The sequence below is a fragment of the Balearica regulorum genome, chromosome 24, assembly GCF_011004875.1.
Source record: "Balearica regulorum gibbericeps isolate bBalReg1 chromosome 24, bBalReg1.pri, whole genome shotgun sequence".
In the NCBI taxonomy this organism is placed as follows: domain Eukaryota; kingdom Metazoa; phylum Chordata; class Aves; order Gruiformes; family Gruidae; genus Balearica; species Balearica regulorum.
This window is the reverse complement of record NC_046207.1, coordinates 3657627-3673914: the sequence shown is the minus strand read 5'-3', so window position 1 is coordinate 3673914 and position 16288 is coordinate 3657627. Positions and strand designations below refer to the sequence as shown.

The following is a 16288-nucleotide window of genomic DNA, read 5'->3' as shown; positions in this document are numbered from 1 at the left end:
CCACTGGTCTCTGGGCCGGGGTCTTCGCCTCATGCAGCTTCCCCCCGTCCAGCAGCGGGCACGAAGGGAGACGGAGACGTTTATTCTGAGACCGACGGGGAGCTGAGAGCAGGGCACAGCCGGAATTCCTGTCAGGTACCCGAGGCCGAAGGGGGCGGCTGGGCCCGGCTGCGCGCTTCCCCTATGGGAAAAGGAGCAGCTCGCTCTACGTACGAGCTGGAAAGCCTCCGCAGCCGCGGCCCGCTCTCCCTGCTGCCCTGCCGGCCGCCTTGCCGCGGGCTCTTCGCTGAGGGAGGCCCGGGAGCGGAGCGGGCCCGGGCCCGGCGGTCACAAGTGACAAAGCTGCTGTCACAGACCGGCCCCTGGCACGAGGCGTTCTAGCACCCTCCGCCCTCTCTATGACCGGTCACCTCAACCTCTTCCGTCGCGTCCCGGATGCGGAAGTGGTGTCGGGTGTGCGCGTGCGTGGGTGGAGGCGGAATCATGGCGGACCTGGCGGCTCTGGAGGAGCTCGCCAAGCTCGAATACTTGTCGCTCGTCTCCAAGGTGTGCACCGAGCTGGACAACCACCTGGGCATCAACGACAAGGACCTGGGTGAGTGAGGCGGGCCCCAGCCCGGCAGCTGAGCGGACGCCCGCGGGCCCCGCGGCCTTTGGGGATCTCGGTGGCCCTGGGCGCGGCAGCCGGGGTCTGTGGCGTTCCGGGCCTGACGGCAGCTACGGGAAAGGCGGTTGGAGCCCTTTTTATCGGCCGGGACGCGTTTTGCGAAGGGGCTTTTCGAATTCAGGAAAACAACGTGATTTTCCTTAAAAATAATAAAAAAAAATTCGTCGTGAGCGTGAGAAAATGCTTCGATCTGGGCTCCTGCAAAAGGACCCGGAAACAGTTGCCAGAGAAACAGTTTTTATCCGAATGTGAAGCGTTTATGTTGCCTTTTAATTATTTGTTCTAATTTACTTTCTGTTTTTTCGTCACAGCTGAGTTTGTCATAAGTCTTGCTGAGAAAAATACTACGTTTGAGGCGTTTAAAGCAGTTCTTCAAAAGAATGGTGCTGAGTTCACTGTAAGTGAGATCTGAATGTTATTTACCTTATCTTGCCCTGGTACGTTTTATAGAGCTTTTTGTTTTAAAGAGAGAGGTGTGAGGAGTGATTATTGGTTTTCTTCAATTTGAAAACTGTACACTAATGAGCTTTAGAGTATTCCTGTCTCACCAAACCTCCTCCTCCCTCGTTGTTTTTGGTTTTTTTTTTTTTTAAACTTTTGTAGTCTTTGTGAAGCATCCTTCTGATGACTTGAACTGTTTATTGTCTCATCCAGTATATGAAATATGGAAGAAACAACTTTTCATGAAGGCAAATGTTGGTTAAGTCTTTTAATGATACTTAGATGCAGGGTTTATGAGTTCCTCGGAAATAACTGTAGTTGGATTAAATAGGTGATTAAAAAGTGACAAGTAGTCACTTAAATAGAATTATCACAATTATTTTCAGATTCAACTTATTATATCTTTTTAAGACATGCATGAAGTCCAGTGACACTTTCTAAAAATTAACCTGCATCTTCAGAATTGAGCTTTTTTTTTTTTTTTGTCCTGCTAATAAACTCCTTCTTGTGTCTTGTAACAATGAAAAACAGTATTGCAGTCATTTCCTAGGTTAAAGTATTTTATTAAATTTTTCAGGATTCCCTTATTAGTAATTTGCTACGTCTCATACAGACAATGCGGCCTCCACCAAAACCATCTACGAGCAAAGGTACACATAATCTTGTTTCTCTTATCAGTCCAGTGTCAAAAGAAAACCAAAACTGTTAGTCTTTTGTAGTTTTAGGCCACGTTTGGTGAGATTGATGTAGTTATTGTTCTAGTCTTGTAAGATTTTCTGTCTTCTTGTTGCAGTGGGAGTCTCTCTGTTGTTAGTGGTAGATTAGCAAAGCTGCTTAGGCACTAAAACATACTGAGTACATTATTTAGAGTATTTCTGTATTTCACAGATTCACTAATATTCAGAATCTTATTTGTAGGAAGGTAGCATCATAATCTTTGAATTGAATCTCTGTAAAATCTTTTACCAACCTTTGTATTCGCATGAAAGTTAAACTTAATGTTTAATTACAGAACAATCGAGAGTGAGTTGTTCTAGCTCTTCTAAGTTTTGGGGTTTTTGTTTGTTTTCTTGTTTTAAATCTCAAAATCAGAGTCAGTTGTCAAACCCAAGTCGGAGAAGGAAAAGTTGAAGGAATTATTTCCAGCCCTTTGCAGGCCGGACAATCCCAACATCAGGGTAAGGTCATAGTTTTAGATTTCTTTTGTGAGTATGTGAAAAAAATAATTTTATTTTTTTTAATGTTTCTCATAGTTTCAAGTTTTTTTCATGTTAATGTGAGTGTCTCCTGCTAATGCATGGCTAAAAGTGGACCATGAGAAATGAAATACAAAAGAGGTATAAGGCTGGTACTGTTGCACATAGTTATCAAGAATAACTGTTACAGCAATTGCCACGTTGATACTGTTTTGCAGAATACCTGGAAAATGAGGCCAGTGGGACATGAAATCTGTAGCCTGGCCTTTCTTACATAATGTTCAAAGTAATGATGGATTACAAACTAGGTAAAAACTTTGGACGTTCAGATGCTACAAGGGACTTGCATTTTATATTTCTGTAATAATTTGAGGTGTTGAGGTGAAGCTGTCTTTTGTGTAAAAGCAGAATTGTCTCAATGTTGTGGCAAAACAGGGGCGTAACTTGTTACGTTTTTATTTCTATATCATGTGTTCCATCTGATCATTTTTATGTTACGTTGCCTCTAAATAGATACACATGTAATTATCCTTTCTGTAGATTAATTCTCCATGACAGACTGTTAATCAGCCTACTTATGGAATGGTTCTCCGTTCTTGCAGAATATGCTGGATGAAGATGATGTGAAAGTGGCAGCTGATGCACTTAAAGAACTTGAAGCTCTGATGCCTAGTGCAGACAGGCAAGGCAAGCAAAGGAACAGTGACCACCGGTAGGTTTTTAGTATTTCTTTGAGGGATGGGTATTGGCATTTGGTACTGCCCGCTCACTCTGTTCTTATGTGGAATTTCACTGCAAATATGTGACATTTGTTTGTTAGGGCAAGGAGAAAGAGGAAGAGCCGAAGTCGGAGCAGAGATAGGAAACGAAGGCACAGATCTCGCTCTAGGTCTCGTTCTAGGACTCGGGATAGGAACAGAGGAAAATCCAGATACCGGTCAAGGAGCAGAAGTCAGAGTCCCAGTAGGGACCGCAGGGATCGAGAGAAGTATGCTGAGAAGAGCAATGACAGATGGAGAGATAAGCACATAGACCGTCCGCCACCCGAAGAGCCTTCCATTGGAGACATTTACAATGGCAAAGTCACAAGTATAATGCAATTTGGATGCTTTGTGCAGCTGGAAGGACTAAGGTACTTTCTGAAGTTCACAATAAAACTGGTACTATTCCATCTGAGTTCTCTTTTCCGCTGCTATCTTAACAAGCTTATGAGGCCACAATGAGGTCTGATGCATTTTGATGCCAAAATGAAGTTCTCTTTTGGAAAAATAAATTCAGTAGCAGAGAATCTTCTCCTTATAAAATACAGTTTATGAACGTGTGCAGTCAGTTGGCCACAAAATATTTTAATCTAGACTCTGAATGAGCTGAAGGACTGTTGGAGTAATAATGTACAGCATCTCGTGCCCCTCTGTTTCACCTACAGGAAGCGTTGGGAGGGCTTGGTCCACATCTCAGAGCTTCGAAGAGAAGGACGGGTTGCCAATGTTGCCGATGTTGTGAGCAAAGGACAAAGAGTAAAAGTCAAAGTGTTATCCTTTACTGGATCCAAAACCAGCCTGAGCATGAAGGTATGGAAGATATCCTATAGTGCTTATAATAGAGTTTGTGGTGCCAAAATTTTTAAACATTATACCTATTTTTGCTAGTTTTTGCTCTTTTTGATGAAAACTAGTACATGATCCTTCAAGTGGGAGTTAAAAAATTGAGTTACTGTTCTGTGAATGGCCTGTTACTTTTTACTCATTTTCTGTAGGTTCTTGACATGATGTTCCTAACAGTTTTTTGACTTGATGTGTTAGCTAAGTGACAAGGCAAACCTCAAGCTGTTGCTATGTTTGTCTTCCTTTTTCAGTATGAGAGAAGCATTTCATTTAAAATGAAATCACCACCGTTGCCAAGGCAGAGTAGAGTGTTCCAGGACTTGGGGTGTACTTAACTTACAATACTGGCTTAAAAAAAAAAAAAAAAAAAAAAAAGGCACATAAAATAGCATTTTTTTTGTGTATGGCAGTTGGTAGTAGTCTCTCTGAGAAATACACTCTGCTCTTTCTCTTGTGTTAGAGGAAGCACCAGTGTTAAATAGATAAGGAGAAGTGCAATATAGGTAGAGCTGATTGATTAATCAATCTAATGTAGGATGTTGATCAAGACACTGGGGAAGACTTGAACCCAAACCGGAGGAGAAACCTGGTTGGAGAAACCAATGAAGAAACCTCTATGAGAAACCCAGACAGACCCAGTCACCTGTCCCTGGTGAACGCCCCAGAGGTGGAGGATGATAGCCTTGAACGAAAACGCCTCACCCGAATTTCAGACCCGGAGAAATGGGAGATAAAACAGGTGTGTTTCATATGCAGGGAAATAGTGTCAATCAGTTAAATTGCTAGGGAGTTACATGAACTAGAATACAGCTCCTTGATTGTCTGTGTAACTTGTTCCTTACCTCTAAATTGCTGCCTTCTTGCGATTTGGGACTTACAGCTTAGTTCTAATGATGAAGTTAGCCCTGCTTTGAGCAGGAGGTTGGACCGGGTAACCTCCAGAGATCACTCTGACTTGGGGGATCATAATCTTTATCCAGCTTAAGGGGTATTGGATTACCAGCACAGTCCTGCCATGCAGAAGCCAGCTGTCCCACACTGATGGTATCTGGAATAACAAAAGGACTATTTGCTCAGAGACTGGATGGCGTGGGGAGATGGGGCCCAATGTGGGACCATTCCTTTGTTCCTGTTTTACAAGTCTGGCAATAGCATTAGTACTGAGACCTCGCAGGCATGAGTTGTGTTTGTTCACGGGGTCAAATTCATGTTGTATTCATTCTGTTCCCAGATGATTGCAGCTAACGTGCTTTCCAAAGAAGAGTTTCCTGACTTTGATGAGGAGACTGGGATTCTTCCTAAAGTTGATGATGAAGAAGGTAGTATTCGCAAGTAGTGCTATTGTTGTTGTAAATGCCTTGTGTTTCTGGCCATGTTTTGATTCAAAAAGAGATGATGTGAAGCATCTCAGAATTTGCCGTCACCTTAAACATTTGGAACTAGGGTTGCTCTAGTCTTATTATTACTGACATTTGGATGTGCCCTGCCTGTGCATTCTTTTTATTTGTGGTGTTTTCACTTTTAAAACTGTCTTAATTACATCAAAATCAGTAATACACAGGAAGCAGTATTTGAAGAGGTACTTTTATGTACGTGAAAGAAGATGTTTAACTTTTCTATTAAAATTGTCATTTGTGGATTTTAGATGAGGACCTTGAGATTGAGTTAGTAGAAGAAGAGCCACCATTCCTTCGAGGTCATACTAAACAGAGCATGGATATGAGTCCCATCAAAATAGTAAAGGTAAGAGATTTCCAGGACTAAAATCAATATACTTGAGTTAAATAAATATTTGGGAATTTAACAACCAGTTTTCCACCTGGATGTTACTGAGAGCCCTGAAAAACATTACGACTGAACTGAAGATCCTTTCTTTACTTATAAAGCTGGTTTCTTGTTTAACTGGTGACAGCGAAGTGGAATAACAGAACGAAAATGCACGTTAGCGTGCACCAGGAACCATTTCACATAAGTGTGTCGGAACATACTTCCTCTGTTTTTCGTACCTTTTCAAAGTAGAAGGTGGTAGAGAAATACTTATTTTTCATTTTTCATACCCATAATCCTTCCGACTGGACAGTGTAGAGATGTTCCATATTAGTCATGACCATGGGCTAATGGAAATATCCTGGAACTCGAATAGATAAAAAAACCTAACATCTTTTAAAGCATCTTCAGAAGAGGCTTCTAAAGGACAGTGGCAACAGAGAGATAATTGAAGGACTGGGAGTGCTTGAAATCTTAACTTTCTTCTTGCTTTCCAGAATCCAGATGGTTCCTTGTCCCAGGCTGCAATGATGCAGAGTGCTTTAGCTAAAGAAAGACGAGAACTTAAACAAGCCCAGAGAGAAGCAGAGATGGATTCTATCCCCATGGGACTCAACACGCACTGGGTGGATCCTCTCCCTGATGGTATGTCTGAACACATCTAAGTGTGAACTGTGCTTTTTTTGGTGACAGTTGAGCAACCCAGGAGAAATGTCTTGATACTGTGTTTGTCTGCCTCACTTTAAAAGCGAGGCAAAGAAGAAATGCTTTTCCACTGAAGTGGAAATAGGAATCTCAAGGGAAATGTACAGCTATGTACCGCCGTCCATCAAGGATGCATTACTAAAAGATGCGATGGATGGTTAAGCAATTTTTAACATGGAAATTAGGGTAATAGCGGGGTACACATGTAGGAACTTAAAAAATAATTGAACATACAAGTATAGAAGGTATGGATGATGGAACAAATGAGCAGGATCATCAGGGTCTGTGCTGCGTGAACCTAAATGTAATGGTGAAATTGTTTCTCTTCTAGTGGATGGAAGACAAATCGCTGCAAACATGCGAGGTATTGGGATGATGCCCAATGATATCCCAGAGTGGAAGAAACATGCATTTGGTGGCAACAAAGCTTCTTATGGTAAGAAGACCCAGCTTTCCATCATTGAGCAGAGAGAGAGTCTCCCAATCTTCAGACTGAAGGAGCAGCTGATACAAGTAAGATTCTTGAAATGGCATTCTTTGAGCAGGCAATAATTCAAAATAAACATTCTTGGTTTAGCTTGTTGACACGTGAATAGCCAGTTGATAATTTTAGGTGCAGAACTGGAGTTCAGAATTTTAAAGGATTATGTGTGTATATATATATCTCTGTCTATTTTTACTAAAGCTCCAGGTATTTATTGATGTAAGGCAAAATTGAAACAAGGATGATATCAGTAAGGAATGAGTCAGCTAAACGGTTAAGCAGTTTGCTGACTTGATCAGAAAGAACACCTGCATGATTTTTGGTCTGGGTCAGCTGGAGCAAGACCAGTAGGTGCACAGTCTAGTCCTAGATATACTGTGTTGATTTTTTTGTTTGTTTGTTTTGTTTTTAAATTTTGACAAGTGTCTCTGTTATGACCTTTTATAGGCTGTGCATGACAACCAGATTCTGATTGTTATTGGAGAGACAGGATCTGGGAAAACAACACAGATTACTCAATACCTGGCTGAGGCAGGGTATACATCAAGAGGAAAGATTGGATGTACTCAGCCTCGCAGAGTGGCTGCAATGTCTGTCGCGAAGAGAGTGTCAGAAGAATTTGGTTGCTGCCTGGGACAAGAGGTGAATTTGCATGCTGAAGAGCATACCAAAATAAACATGAGGAAAAGCAGGAAAAATCAGTACTGGAGCTGGTTTGCTTGTGTGTCTGTGTGTCTGTTCCCTTGTAGGCTATAAAATAAGCTTGCAGAATTATCAAACTGGGAATTAATGATGCGAATAACTTAATTCAGTAGCTTCAGTTTCTGTGCAACTCTTTCTAGGTTGGCTACACCATTCGATTTGAAGACTGCACTAGCCCTGAAACTGTTATCAAATACATGACGGATGGTATGTTACTGAGGGAGTGCTTGATAGATCCTGATCTGACTCAGTATGCCATTATCATGCTGGATGAAGCCCATGAGAGGACCATACATACAGATGTGCTCTTTGGACTCCTGAAGAAGGTAATGTAGCGTTTGATTTTTATTGCTTCAGCATCCTCTGTATGCTGTGTATGGGTAGGAGCGCCCAGAGAAAGGCAAGGTCTCATGAGTCAAGTTCATTCATGTGCTCAAAGAGTTTCTTCTGAAGCAAGGTAAATGCTCCTAAGGGTTTTTAGTCCAGATTTCCATAAGATGAGCCTCTGTGTGACGACAGAGCAAGCAAAATTCAAGAGGAACAATGAGAATTGGTAGTCCAGGATGCTAATAATAATGGATGAGCAGAGGAGTGTTCTTGCTTTGCTCTTGCTCCTCTGACAGAGGCTTGCTGTGTTAGGTGCTGCTCAGAATGGTTTGAAATGTGACCTTAGTGGTCAATTGTTTGAAACTCCAGATACTGGAATCAGCTGCCCCTCTACTCAGACATCAAACCACCTGACGTTACTGGTCATATTTCTCTGACTTAAGTGCTATATGTTAATAGTTCCAAAGGCAATAAATGACTGGAGAACTTTCTATTCTGCTATAGACAGTGCAGAAACGTCAGGATATGAAGTTGATAGTGACGTCAGCAACACTGGATGCTGTGAAATTCTCTCAGTATTTCTATGAAGCGCCGATCTTCACAATTCCTGGCAGGACATACCCAGTAGAAATTCTGTACACAAAAGAGCCAGAGACGGATTATTTGGATGCCAGTCTGATTACAGTAATGCAGATCCACTTAACAGAGCCACCAGGTGAGTGGAGAATGGTCTAGGGTTATTGATGATTCGAGGACTCTAATACCTATGAGCAAGGTCTTTCTGTAAGTCATGGATCATGTGTTGGTAACATGAGCAGACTGCTCTCAGCACTATCCTCTATTGCTTGCAAATACAGTAAATAAAATGCTGAAAAAATTGGGTAAAAAACTGAAGTATGTTGCTTCTGGCTAAGAGTTATTGTTGCCCAGGGGCTAGCAAAAGTTGGGGATCCTCTGCTTTAAATGGAAAAAGTGAGGGATGGAAATATGGTAGTGGAAGAGTTGTACTGAACAGAATTGATTCTGTGGATGTTTTAATTCCCATGTAGGTGACATTTTGGTGTTTCTAACTGGTCAGGAAGAGATTGACACTGCCTGTGAAATCCTCTATGAGAGGATGAAGTCTCTAGGACCTGATGTTCCAGAGTTAATTATCCTACCAGTATATTCAGCTTTACCTAGTGAAATGCAAACCAGGATCTTTGACCCAGCCCCACCAGGAAGCAGAAAGGTAATTTCCGCTAAGCATGGCTTCATCTTCTGCTGATAAGTTTTATTAGTGAGGTGTATTACACTGCTAATCATATGTTTTGTTTTGGGTTTTTTTGTGTAGCAAACCTCCATGTGGGATGTTCTTAGTGTGTTTTTTAATGCTGCCTTTAAAGAATATTAACTCTAGTGAAATCTGCAATTTAACTGCAGCTCCTGTTGGATGGATGTAAATTTCCTACCAAACAGCTAATGAATATTTAGAGATAGATTCTCTGGAAGATTGTTCTCTAACTATGGACTGTGTTTGAGTGATAGGCAGAAATTCTCCCTGAAGTCAGTGCAGTCTGCTTACAAATTTACAATGATCTTTCATTTGCTTTTAATTATGGATTTTATCATGCTCTTTTCCCATATTGCCCAAATCTAAAACAAATGTAGATACTTAAAACCTGTCTGTCTTTGACTGTAGATAACACTTTTGTTCCTCTGTGAATATGTTTCTTCTTTCGATGTTAAATGATAGTAATTGCATTTATAACAAACTGATCATACCATGTAGAATGGGTTAAGTTGAGCAGCGTGGTTGGCTTGGCAACCAGAGACAGTTGGTCCTGAATCAAACTGTTGTTTGCAGGTTGTCATCGCCACTAACATTGCTGAGACATCTTTGACTATTGATGGAATATATTACGTAGTCGATCCTGGCTTTGTGAAGCAGAAAGTTTATAATTCCAAGACTGGAATTGACCAGCTGGTTGTTACACCGATTTCACAGGTAAGCAGTCTGTGTTCAGCTGTTGTTTTTTTCCTGCTGGTAGTGTGTATCTTGATGATGTGGCATCCAAGTACAAGGAAGCAAAGTGAGGTGATGATAAAACCACATTTTTGATAACACCCCGAGACTCCTTGGAGCTGTCCCTAAGGAATACATACTTTCCTGGGTTATATTGGAAATATTTTTCTATTAATACAAATAAAATTATGAATAATTAATAATTTTATTTTGCTTGTTTTCACCTGTGCCTGTTTGCACCTGTTCACTGAGATGCCTTGTTACCTTTAGGCTCAAGCAAAGCAGCGAGCAGGAAGGGCTGGGAGAACAGGACCAGGAAAATGCTATAGGTTATATACAGAGCGTGCTTATCGAGACGAAATGCTAACCACCAATGTGCCTGAAATCCAGAGAACAAATTTGGCCAGTACAGTACTTTCCCTGAAGGTGAGTATTTTACCAACTTGTAGCAAGCCAACATGATCATAAGCGTTTCAACAGATGACTCTCTGCCTTCATGAGCCTCGTGAAGTACTTCTGTAATTTCAGATCCTTCTAGTGAACAGAGGTGTTTTGGAAGGGAGACTGCATCAAATGCAGTTCTCGGGCACTGGGCTTGCTCCTGTGTTTTTCTATTGAGGGTTATAACGTTGAATATCCACCTAAATTACAAGTCTCAGCTGCACAGAACAGTTAGTTCAGGAGGTTTGAGAAACGGGAATCCTATGGACGGTACACAATTTCCTATGTAAGGTACATTTATGTTGTTAACAGATAAGACACACTGGTTTGGAGTGTTTTTTGATCTCCAAACATAGACATCATCTGCACATGTACCGTCCCTCTGGGAGTCTGCAAACTGGGTCTAACTCAGTACATAGCAGCTGGGGAAGTCGCTGCCTTTCTCCCTTTCTGGGAACCAAGGGGAAGGGGGGAGAGACATTTAGTGTCCGTTGGAGCTGTCAAGCCACACTGGTTTACAAGGCAGGAAATTCTCAAAAACAGCATTTAGCCTATGTGTCTCCTCGACTGAATCATCTTGCTTGAGAGATGTATGGAACAGTACCAAAGAAACGGACTGGAAAATGAATGGTGGGTGAAAGCCATGGGCCAGTGCAGATTAGCTCAAGTGCAGAAATCTAGCCATATATTCTAACCGTGGTTACAGTCAGGATAAGGACACGAGGCTAGGGTTGCTTTAAGTTCTGTAGTGCCTCATCGTTTGATGGTTACGTATCTCTGGCTAGAGTTTGGTGTCTTGTTTCTCAGTGTTTTAACTTGGGTTTTCTCCACTCCCTCTGTTCAGGCTATGGGCATCAATGATTTGCTCTCCTTTGACTTTATGGATGCTCCCCCAATGGAAACTCTCATAACTGCCATGGAGCAGCTGTATACCCTGGGAGCTCTGGATGATGAGGGACTGCTCACTCGACTTGGGCGCAGGGTAGGCAAAATAGAATACTTCTTAGCACTGGCTGGGTTGCAAATATTTAGGGGGTGACATGAGAGTAGTTGTATAAGGACTTGCCTAGCACTGTTGGTTTCCTTTTCCTTTTCTTCACTTGTGTTTTATTGGTAGCTTTTCACTTGTTGTAGTTATGTTTCTTCTGCTTTTTAAAGAGCAGCTATTAGTCCTCCTTATGAATAAGGTTACTTTTATTAATGTCTAAAAATTTCCTGTAAGTGTTGGGCTATTCTTGTGATAGTGAATGTAGGCAAATACTTTATTTCATGTTGAGTAAAGTTATTCTGAGTAAAGCACACTGCTTGGGAGAGGAAACATGGAATAAAGGGCATTGCTCTCTTTTGCACTGAGGGAACTCAAGATTTTTTCCAAGATGTTGCAGGGTACCCTGAAACAGGTTTCTTGCAGATGGCGGAATTCCCCTTGGAGCCTATGTTGTGTAAGATGTTGATCATGTCTGTACACCTGGGATGCAGTGAGGAAATGTTGACGATAGTCTCCATGCTGTCCGTGCAGAACGTGTTCTACAGGCCAAAGGTAAGGAATGCAGCCAAGAAGCAGCAGTGTTACAGTTTGGGTGTTTTCTGTGTGCCTGCTTCAGGTGTTGCAGAGTGAGCATATTTGCCAGTAACCTGTACCTTGGTTAGTCTGTGCTCATATGTTACGTTTCTGACGTACCTTTTTGTTAAACACCCTGTAGCTGTGGATATTGGTAATTTCTTTGCAGATGGGAAGACGGGAGTTAGAAATCTCGCATTCTCTTTTGCGTTTCCCAGTAAACACGTACAACCCTAACCCGAGTCAGTCCCAGCTCTGGAGTTCAGAATGCCTTTGTCACTGTCAGATATAGAGAATGTAATTCTTCGTGGCAATCTTACCCTGTGCTTGCTTATTTTAAGTCAGGAAGCAGCAGACTATGCTGTGGTAGGATTCCTCGACAGCAGAGTCCTCTTGAATCCATTATTTCTTTGTTATGATGGCCTGCTGCAGTTTAATCTAACTTCACTTTTGATTTATGTAGCCATGTTTTGATTAATGTTTTTTCTGCAGATTGGAGAAGTGGGAAGAGGTGTGTAGGTCAGTAGGGTCAAAGTTACTGCTTCAGCACCTTTGTTGATGAGTAATTGAGGTTGTTTCTAGAGCAATAAAAACCTAGATACTTCAATGAATGCCCTGAGGAGAAGGACTTGGGGATGTTGGTGCATGAGAAGCTCAGCATGACCTGGCAATGCATGCTCGCAGTCCAGAAAGCCAACTGTGTCCTGGGCTGCATCACCAGCGGGTGGAGGGAGGGAATTCTGCCACTGTACTCCGCTTTTATGAGATCTTCCCTGGAGTACTGTCCCCAGGACAAGAAGGACATGGACCTGTTAGAGCAAGTCCAGAGGAGGCCATGAAGGTGATCAGAGGGCTGGAGCACCTCTCCTGTGAAGACAGGCTGAGAGTTGGGGTTGTTCAGCCTGGAGAAGAGAAGGCTGCGGGGAGACCTTAGAGCCCCTTCCAGTCCCTGAAGGGGCTCCAGGAAAGCTGGAGAGGGGCTGGTGACAAGGGCAGGGAGTGACAGGACAAGGGGGAATGGCCTGAAGCTGCAGGAAGGGAGATGGAGATGGGATGTGAGGAAGAAATTCTTCGCTGTGAGGGTGCTGAGGCCCTGGCACAGGTTACCCAGAGAAGCTGTGGCTGCCCCTGGCTCCCTGGCAGTGTTGAAGGCCAGGTTGGATGGGGCTTTGGGCAACCTGGGCTAGTGGAGGGTGTCCCTGCCCATGGCAGGGGGTTGGAAGTGGATGGGCTTTGAGGTCCCTTCCAACCCAAACCGTTCTGGTTTTATGATATACTTCCTGCAGTACAGATGAGCCATTTACTGTGAAGGTCTGTCTTTGGCAAGAACAGTTCTAGGCTTTCCTTTCATACAGGCATAGTTTTGCCTTAGTGAGAGCAGTGCCAGTGATCTTTAGATTCTCATCACTTGGTCCTTAGTCACACACCACTCAAAATTTAGTGTTGTCTTCTTGGTCTTACCTGTTTCTTGGTAGACTTAAAAAGTCAAGCTATGAGTGACAAGGAGCCTGTGTCCTTTTTTATGTTGCACAAGGATTGTCTTTACAGTGTGGATACCTGATTGATACATATTTTATATGTTAGGATAAACAAGCGCTTGCTGATCAAAAGAAAGCGAAGTTCCATCAGACAGAAGGTGACCACCTCACTCTGCTGGCTGTGTACAATTCCTGGAAGAATAATAAGTTTTCAAATCCCTGGTGCTATGAAAATTTTATTCAGGCCCGGTCCTTACGCAGGGCACAGGACATCCGCAAGCAGATGTTGGGCATTATGGACAGGTGAGCATGTGGAGAAGGACAAGTAGTGACTTTGTTTTCTTAGAGTTCTTACACTGTAGTAGCTAAACAAAATTTGCTAGTTCGATGTTGGTGGCTGCACCCAAATCTGGAGAACTCTAATTTTTTTCTCTCTAACTTTTGTCTGGCAGGCACAAGCTGGATGTAGTATCCTGTGGGAAGGCAACAGTTCGAGTCCAGAAGGCCATCTGTAGCGGCTTCTTCCGAAATGCAGCAAAGAAGGATCCCCAGGAAGGTTATCGGACACTCATTGATCAACAAGTAGTCTATATCCACCCATCTAGTGCTCTCTTCAACAGGCAGCCAGAATGGTAAGGAAGGCAATACCACGGAATTTTCTATTTCAGTTAAGACTTTATAAGCGAAAATGTGGTGTGCGCTATTTGGGGAGTACAGATCCTAGTATAGGCTGCTGACTTCTCAGCAATGAGCAGAGTGAGAAAAGTTTCAAGTCTACTTTTGGCTCTTTCTCCTGCTAAAATTAGTGCCTGTGCACGGATGAGACTTAATTTTTGAGCCAAGGCCAGGCCTGAAGCCTGCAGTTCTGTGTTTGTGTGTTCTGGAAGTGAGTTTAAAACACTGAGTGTTGCGGGGGAGCGGAGAGGGAGGGAGTGGGGAGAGAGAATTATTTTAAATGGAATGAAAGAGTTCTGTTCTGAAGAGTAGTTGTGAAGTAGGAGAGGAAAAAGAAGATAGCTTTTCTGGGTGGTTCTTTTGGAGCCTGCGTTGGAGCTTATAAGGAGCATTATGCTGAAGGAGGGTGAAACAGAGATAAAGGAGCAAGCTTAGATACTCCAGCCCTTGCCTTGTCTATCCTTGTTTAGGAAAACCTAATTTCCAAAGTTGCTGTCCCTTTTCACAGGGTGGTGTATCATGAACTGGTGCTGACCACCAAAGAATACATGCGTGAAGTGACAACTATTGATCCTCGCTGGCTGGTGGAATTTGCACCAGCTTTCTTCAAGGTTTCTGATCCAACTAAGCTGAGCAAACAGAAAAAGCAGCAGCGGCTGGAACCTCTGTACAATCGCTACGAGGAGCCCAACGCTTGGAGGATATCACGTGCGTTCAGGCGGCGATGAGCCCAGTTCCCTCATGGACTCTTACTGGTTTTGTATGTGTGGGACTATGGCTTTTGCGCTGTTGCAAGTGACCTGAAAGAAAGGACATTCAACTGAATCTTACCTATAAAATGAACTGAAAATAAGCATTTTCAGAGCAAAAGCACAGGGGGGCGATGTGTGCTCATGTCAGGTACTCAGATTCCACAGCTGCATGACAAATGTCCTGGGTCTCCTCAGTGTGTTGCATCATTTCGGAAATGGTTCTTGAAGCACTTCTTTAGTCATTCCCCTTTTAAGAGACAAAACCTAAGACTCGGAAATTTGGGCACTGAGCTGAACAACAACAAAAAGGTAATGATTAAAAAATAGTGGTTCACTGACCTAATTGTGTTCTAAATGACAAATAGGGCTGGAATAGTTTGTTTCTTTACCCTCCTAAAAGGGATTTATTTCTACATATGCTCTTGGACAGTAGCTGGTTTTTTGGGAGCTGCTTGTTCTCCACTTTTTCCTTTTTATGCATTTTCCTGTTCAGTGTAACTATTTGCCTTTTATGCAAGCCATCTGTGGCGAGATACTTAGTATCTGTGGCTTTGGGATAAGGCAGGAAAGATCCCTTGAAACCCAGCTAGAATGTCAGTTGTAGTTGGACAATGGCACAGGTCAGACTGGGAGTCTTATCCTTCATCACCATCTCCTGTGTGCTGAAGGCTAGTATATCAAACGGTAATTAACCACATCCACTCTGTAGCACGGCTCTGTCTGTGAACGTAAGTGGTTACAGATGTTTAGACTTTCTATACAATGTGTCATGTGTTTTATTTCCCCTTACAATGTTTGGTGACATCACAACTGTTGTTTTTTTTAATAGAATGTGCTCTTACAGCTAAAACGTCTGTAAAACATTATGTAACAGTTCCTTGTTTAAAAAGAAATTGATTATTCAGTGTGTGCTATGTCATGCTGAAGCTATCTGTAAATTATTTTTTCTCTTGCAAACAGATGAAACTTACTTGACTCCATAGCTGCAGATACCACCCCCCCCTTTTTTTTTTCTTTTTTCCCCAAAGCTGGGATATTTGCTAAAATTATTGTTGAAATGGGTAGAATGAAGTTGGGTGGTTGTTTTACACTCAATGAATTTGAAGAATGTTTCACACTGAAAAGTAGCTACATTGGAAATATGTATCTATGTACAGAGGTGGGCAGGGATGTTGTATATACTGTTTTGTTACATTGTAGAAATGCCATGAGCTTTCCTGTATATCTTCATAAAGTCCAATAGAATTAGAATTAAGTTTGGAGGCTTTTTTCATTATGGCTTTAGACAGACAAGTTTGTCCTATTGAATACTCTTTCAAGCATATTTTCCTTCCACGAACTCTGCAGCTGCATCTGTTACTGTTTTCTATGAAAATTTGCACTTGACTTTTCAAAGTCAAATGAAAGATGTAAAATAGAAGATGTACGTAGTGGAAGTCCCAGTTGTACAGTGTACTTTGGGGTATTTCTGTTTTAAAGTCAT

General features: G+C 42.4%; 1 protein-coding gene across 1 annotated transcript; it reads left to right on the top strand.

Moving 5' to 3' along the window:
• The first annotated feature begins 438 nt into the window (after positions 1 to 438).
• Positions 439 to 16056, top strand: DHX8 (DEAH-box helicase 8). The gene is made up of 23 exons (XM_075774874.1): positions 439 to 595; positions 979 to 1064; positions 1686 to 1758; positions 2201 to 2286; positions 2907 to 3016; positions 3125 to 3436; positions 3731 to 3875; positions 4444 to 4647; positions 5140 to 5227; positions 5554 to 5651; positions 6173 to 6320; positions 6712 to 6893; positions 7312 to 7506; positions 7707 to 7892; positions 8398 to 8608; positions 8943 to 9124; positions 9740 to 9880; positions 10169 to 10324; positions 11184 to 11321; positions 11751 to 11879; positions 13485 to 13681; positions 13831 to 14010; positions 14562 to 16056. The coding sequence occupies exons 1-23, from the start codon at positions 484 to 486 to the stop codon at positions 14779 to 14781; spliced, it is 3579 nt and encodes a 1192-aa protein (XP_075630989.1). The 5' UTR covers positions 439 to 483; the 3' UTR covers positions 14782 to 16056.
• The last annotated feature ends 232 nt before the right edge of the window (positions 16057 to 16288 follow it).

What these genes read in the sequence shown, in the direction of transcription:
- DHX8 (XM_075774874.1), top strand. Translation starts at nt 484, where the DNA reads ATGGCGGACCTGGCGGCTCTGGAGGAGCTCGCCAAGCTCGAATACTTG. An exon ending in GTGCAGCTGGAAGGACTAAG is followed by an intron (nt 3,437 to 3,730) that starts GTACTTTCTGAA and finishes TTTCACCTACAG; the next exon opens with GAAGCGTTGGGAGGGCTTGG. An exon ending in TCACTCGACTTGGGCGCAGG is followed by an intron (nt 11,322 to 11,750) that starts GTAGGCAAAATA and finishes GGTTTCTTGCAG; the next exon opens with ATGGCGGAATTCCCCTTGGA.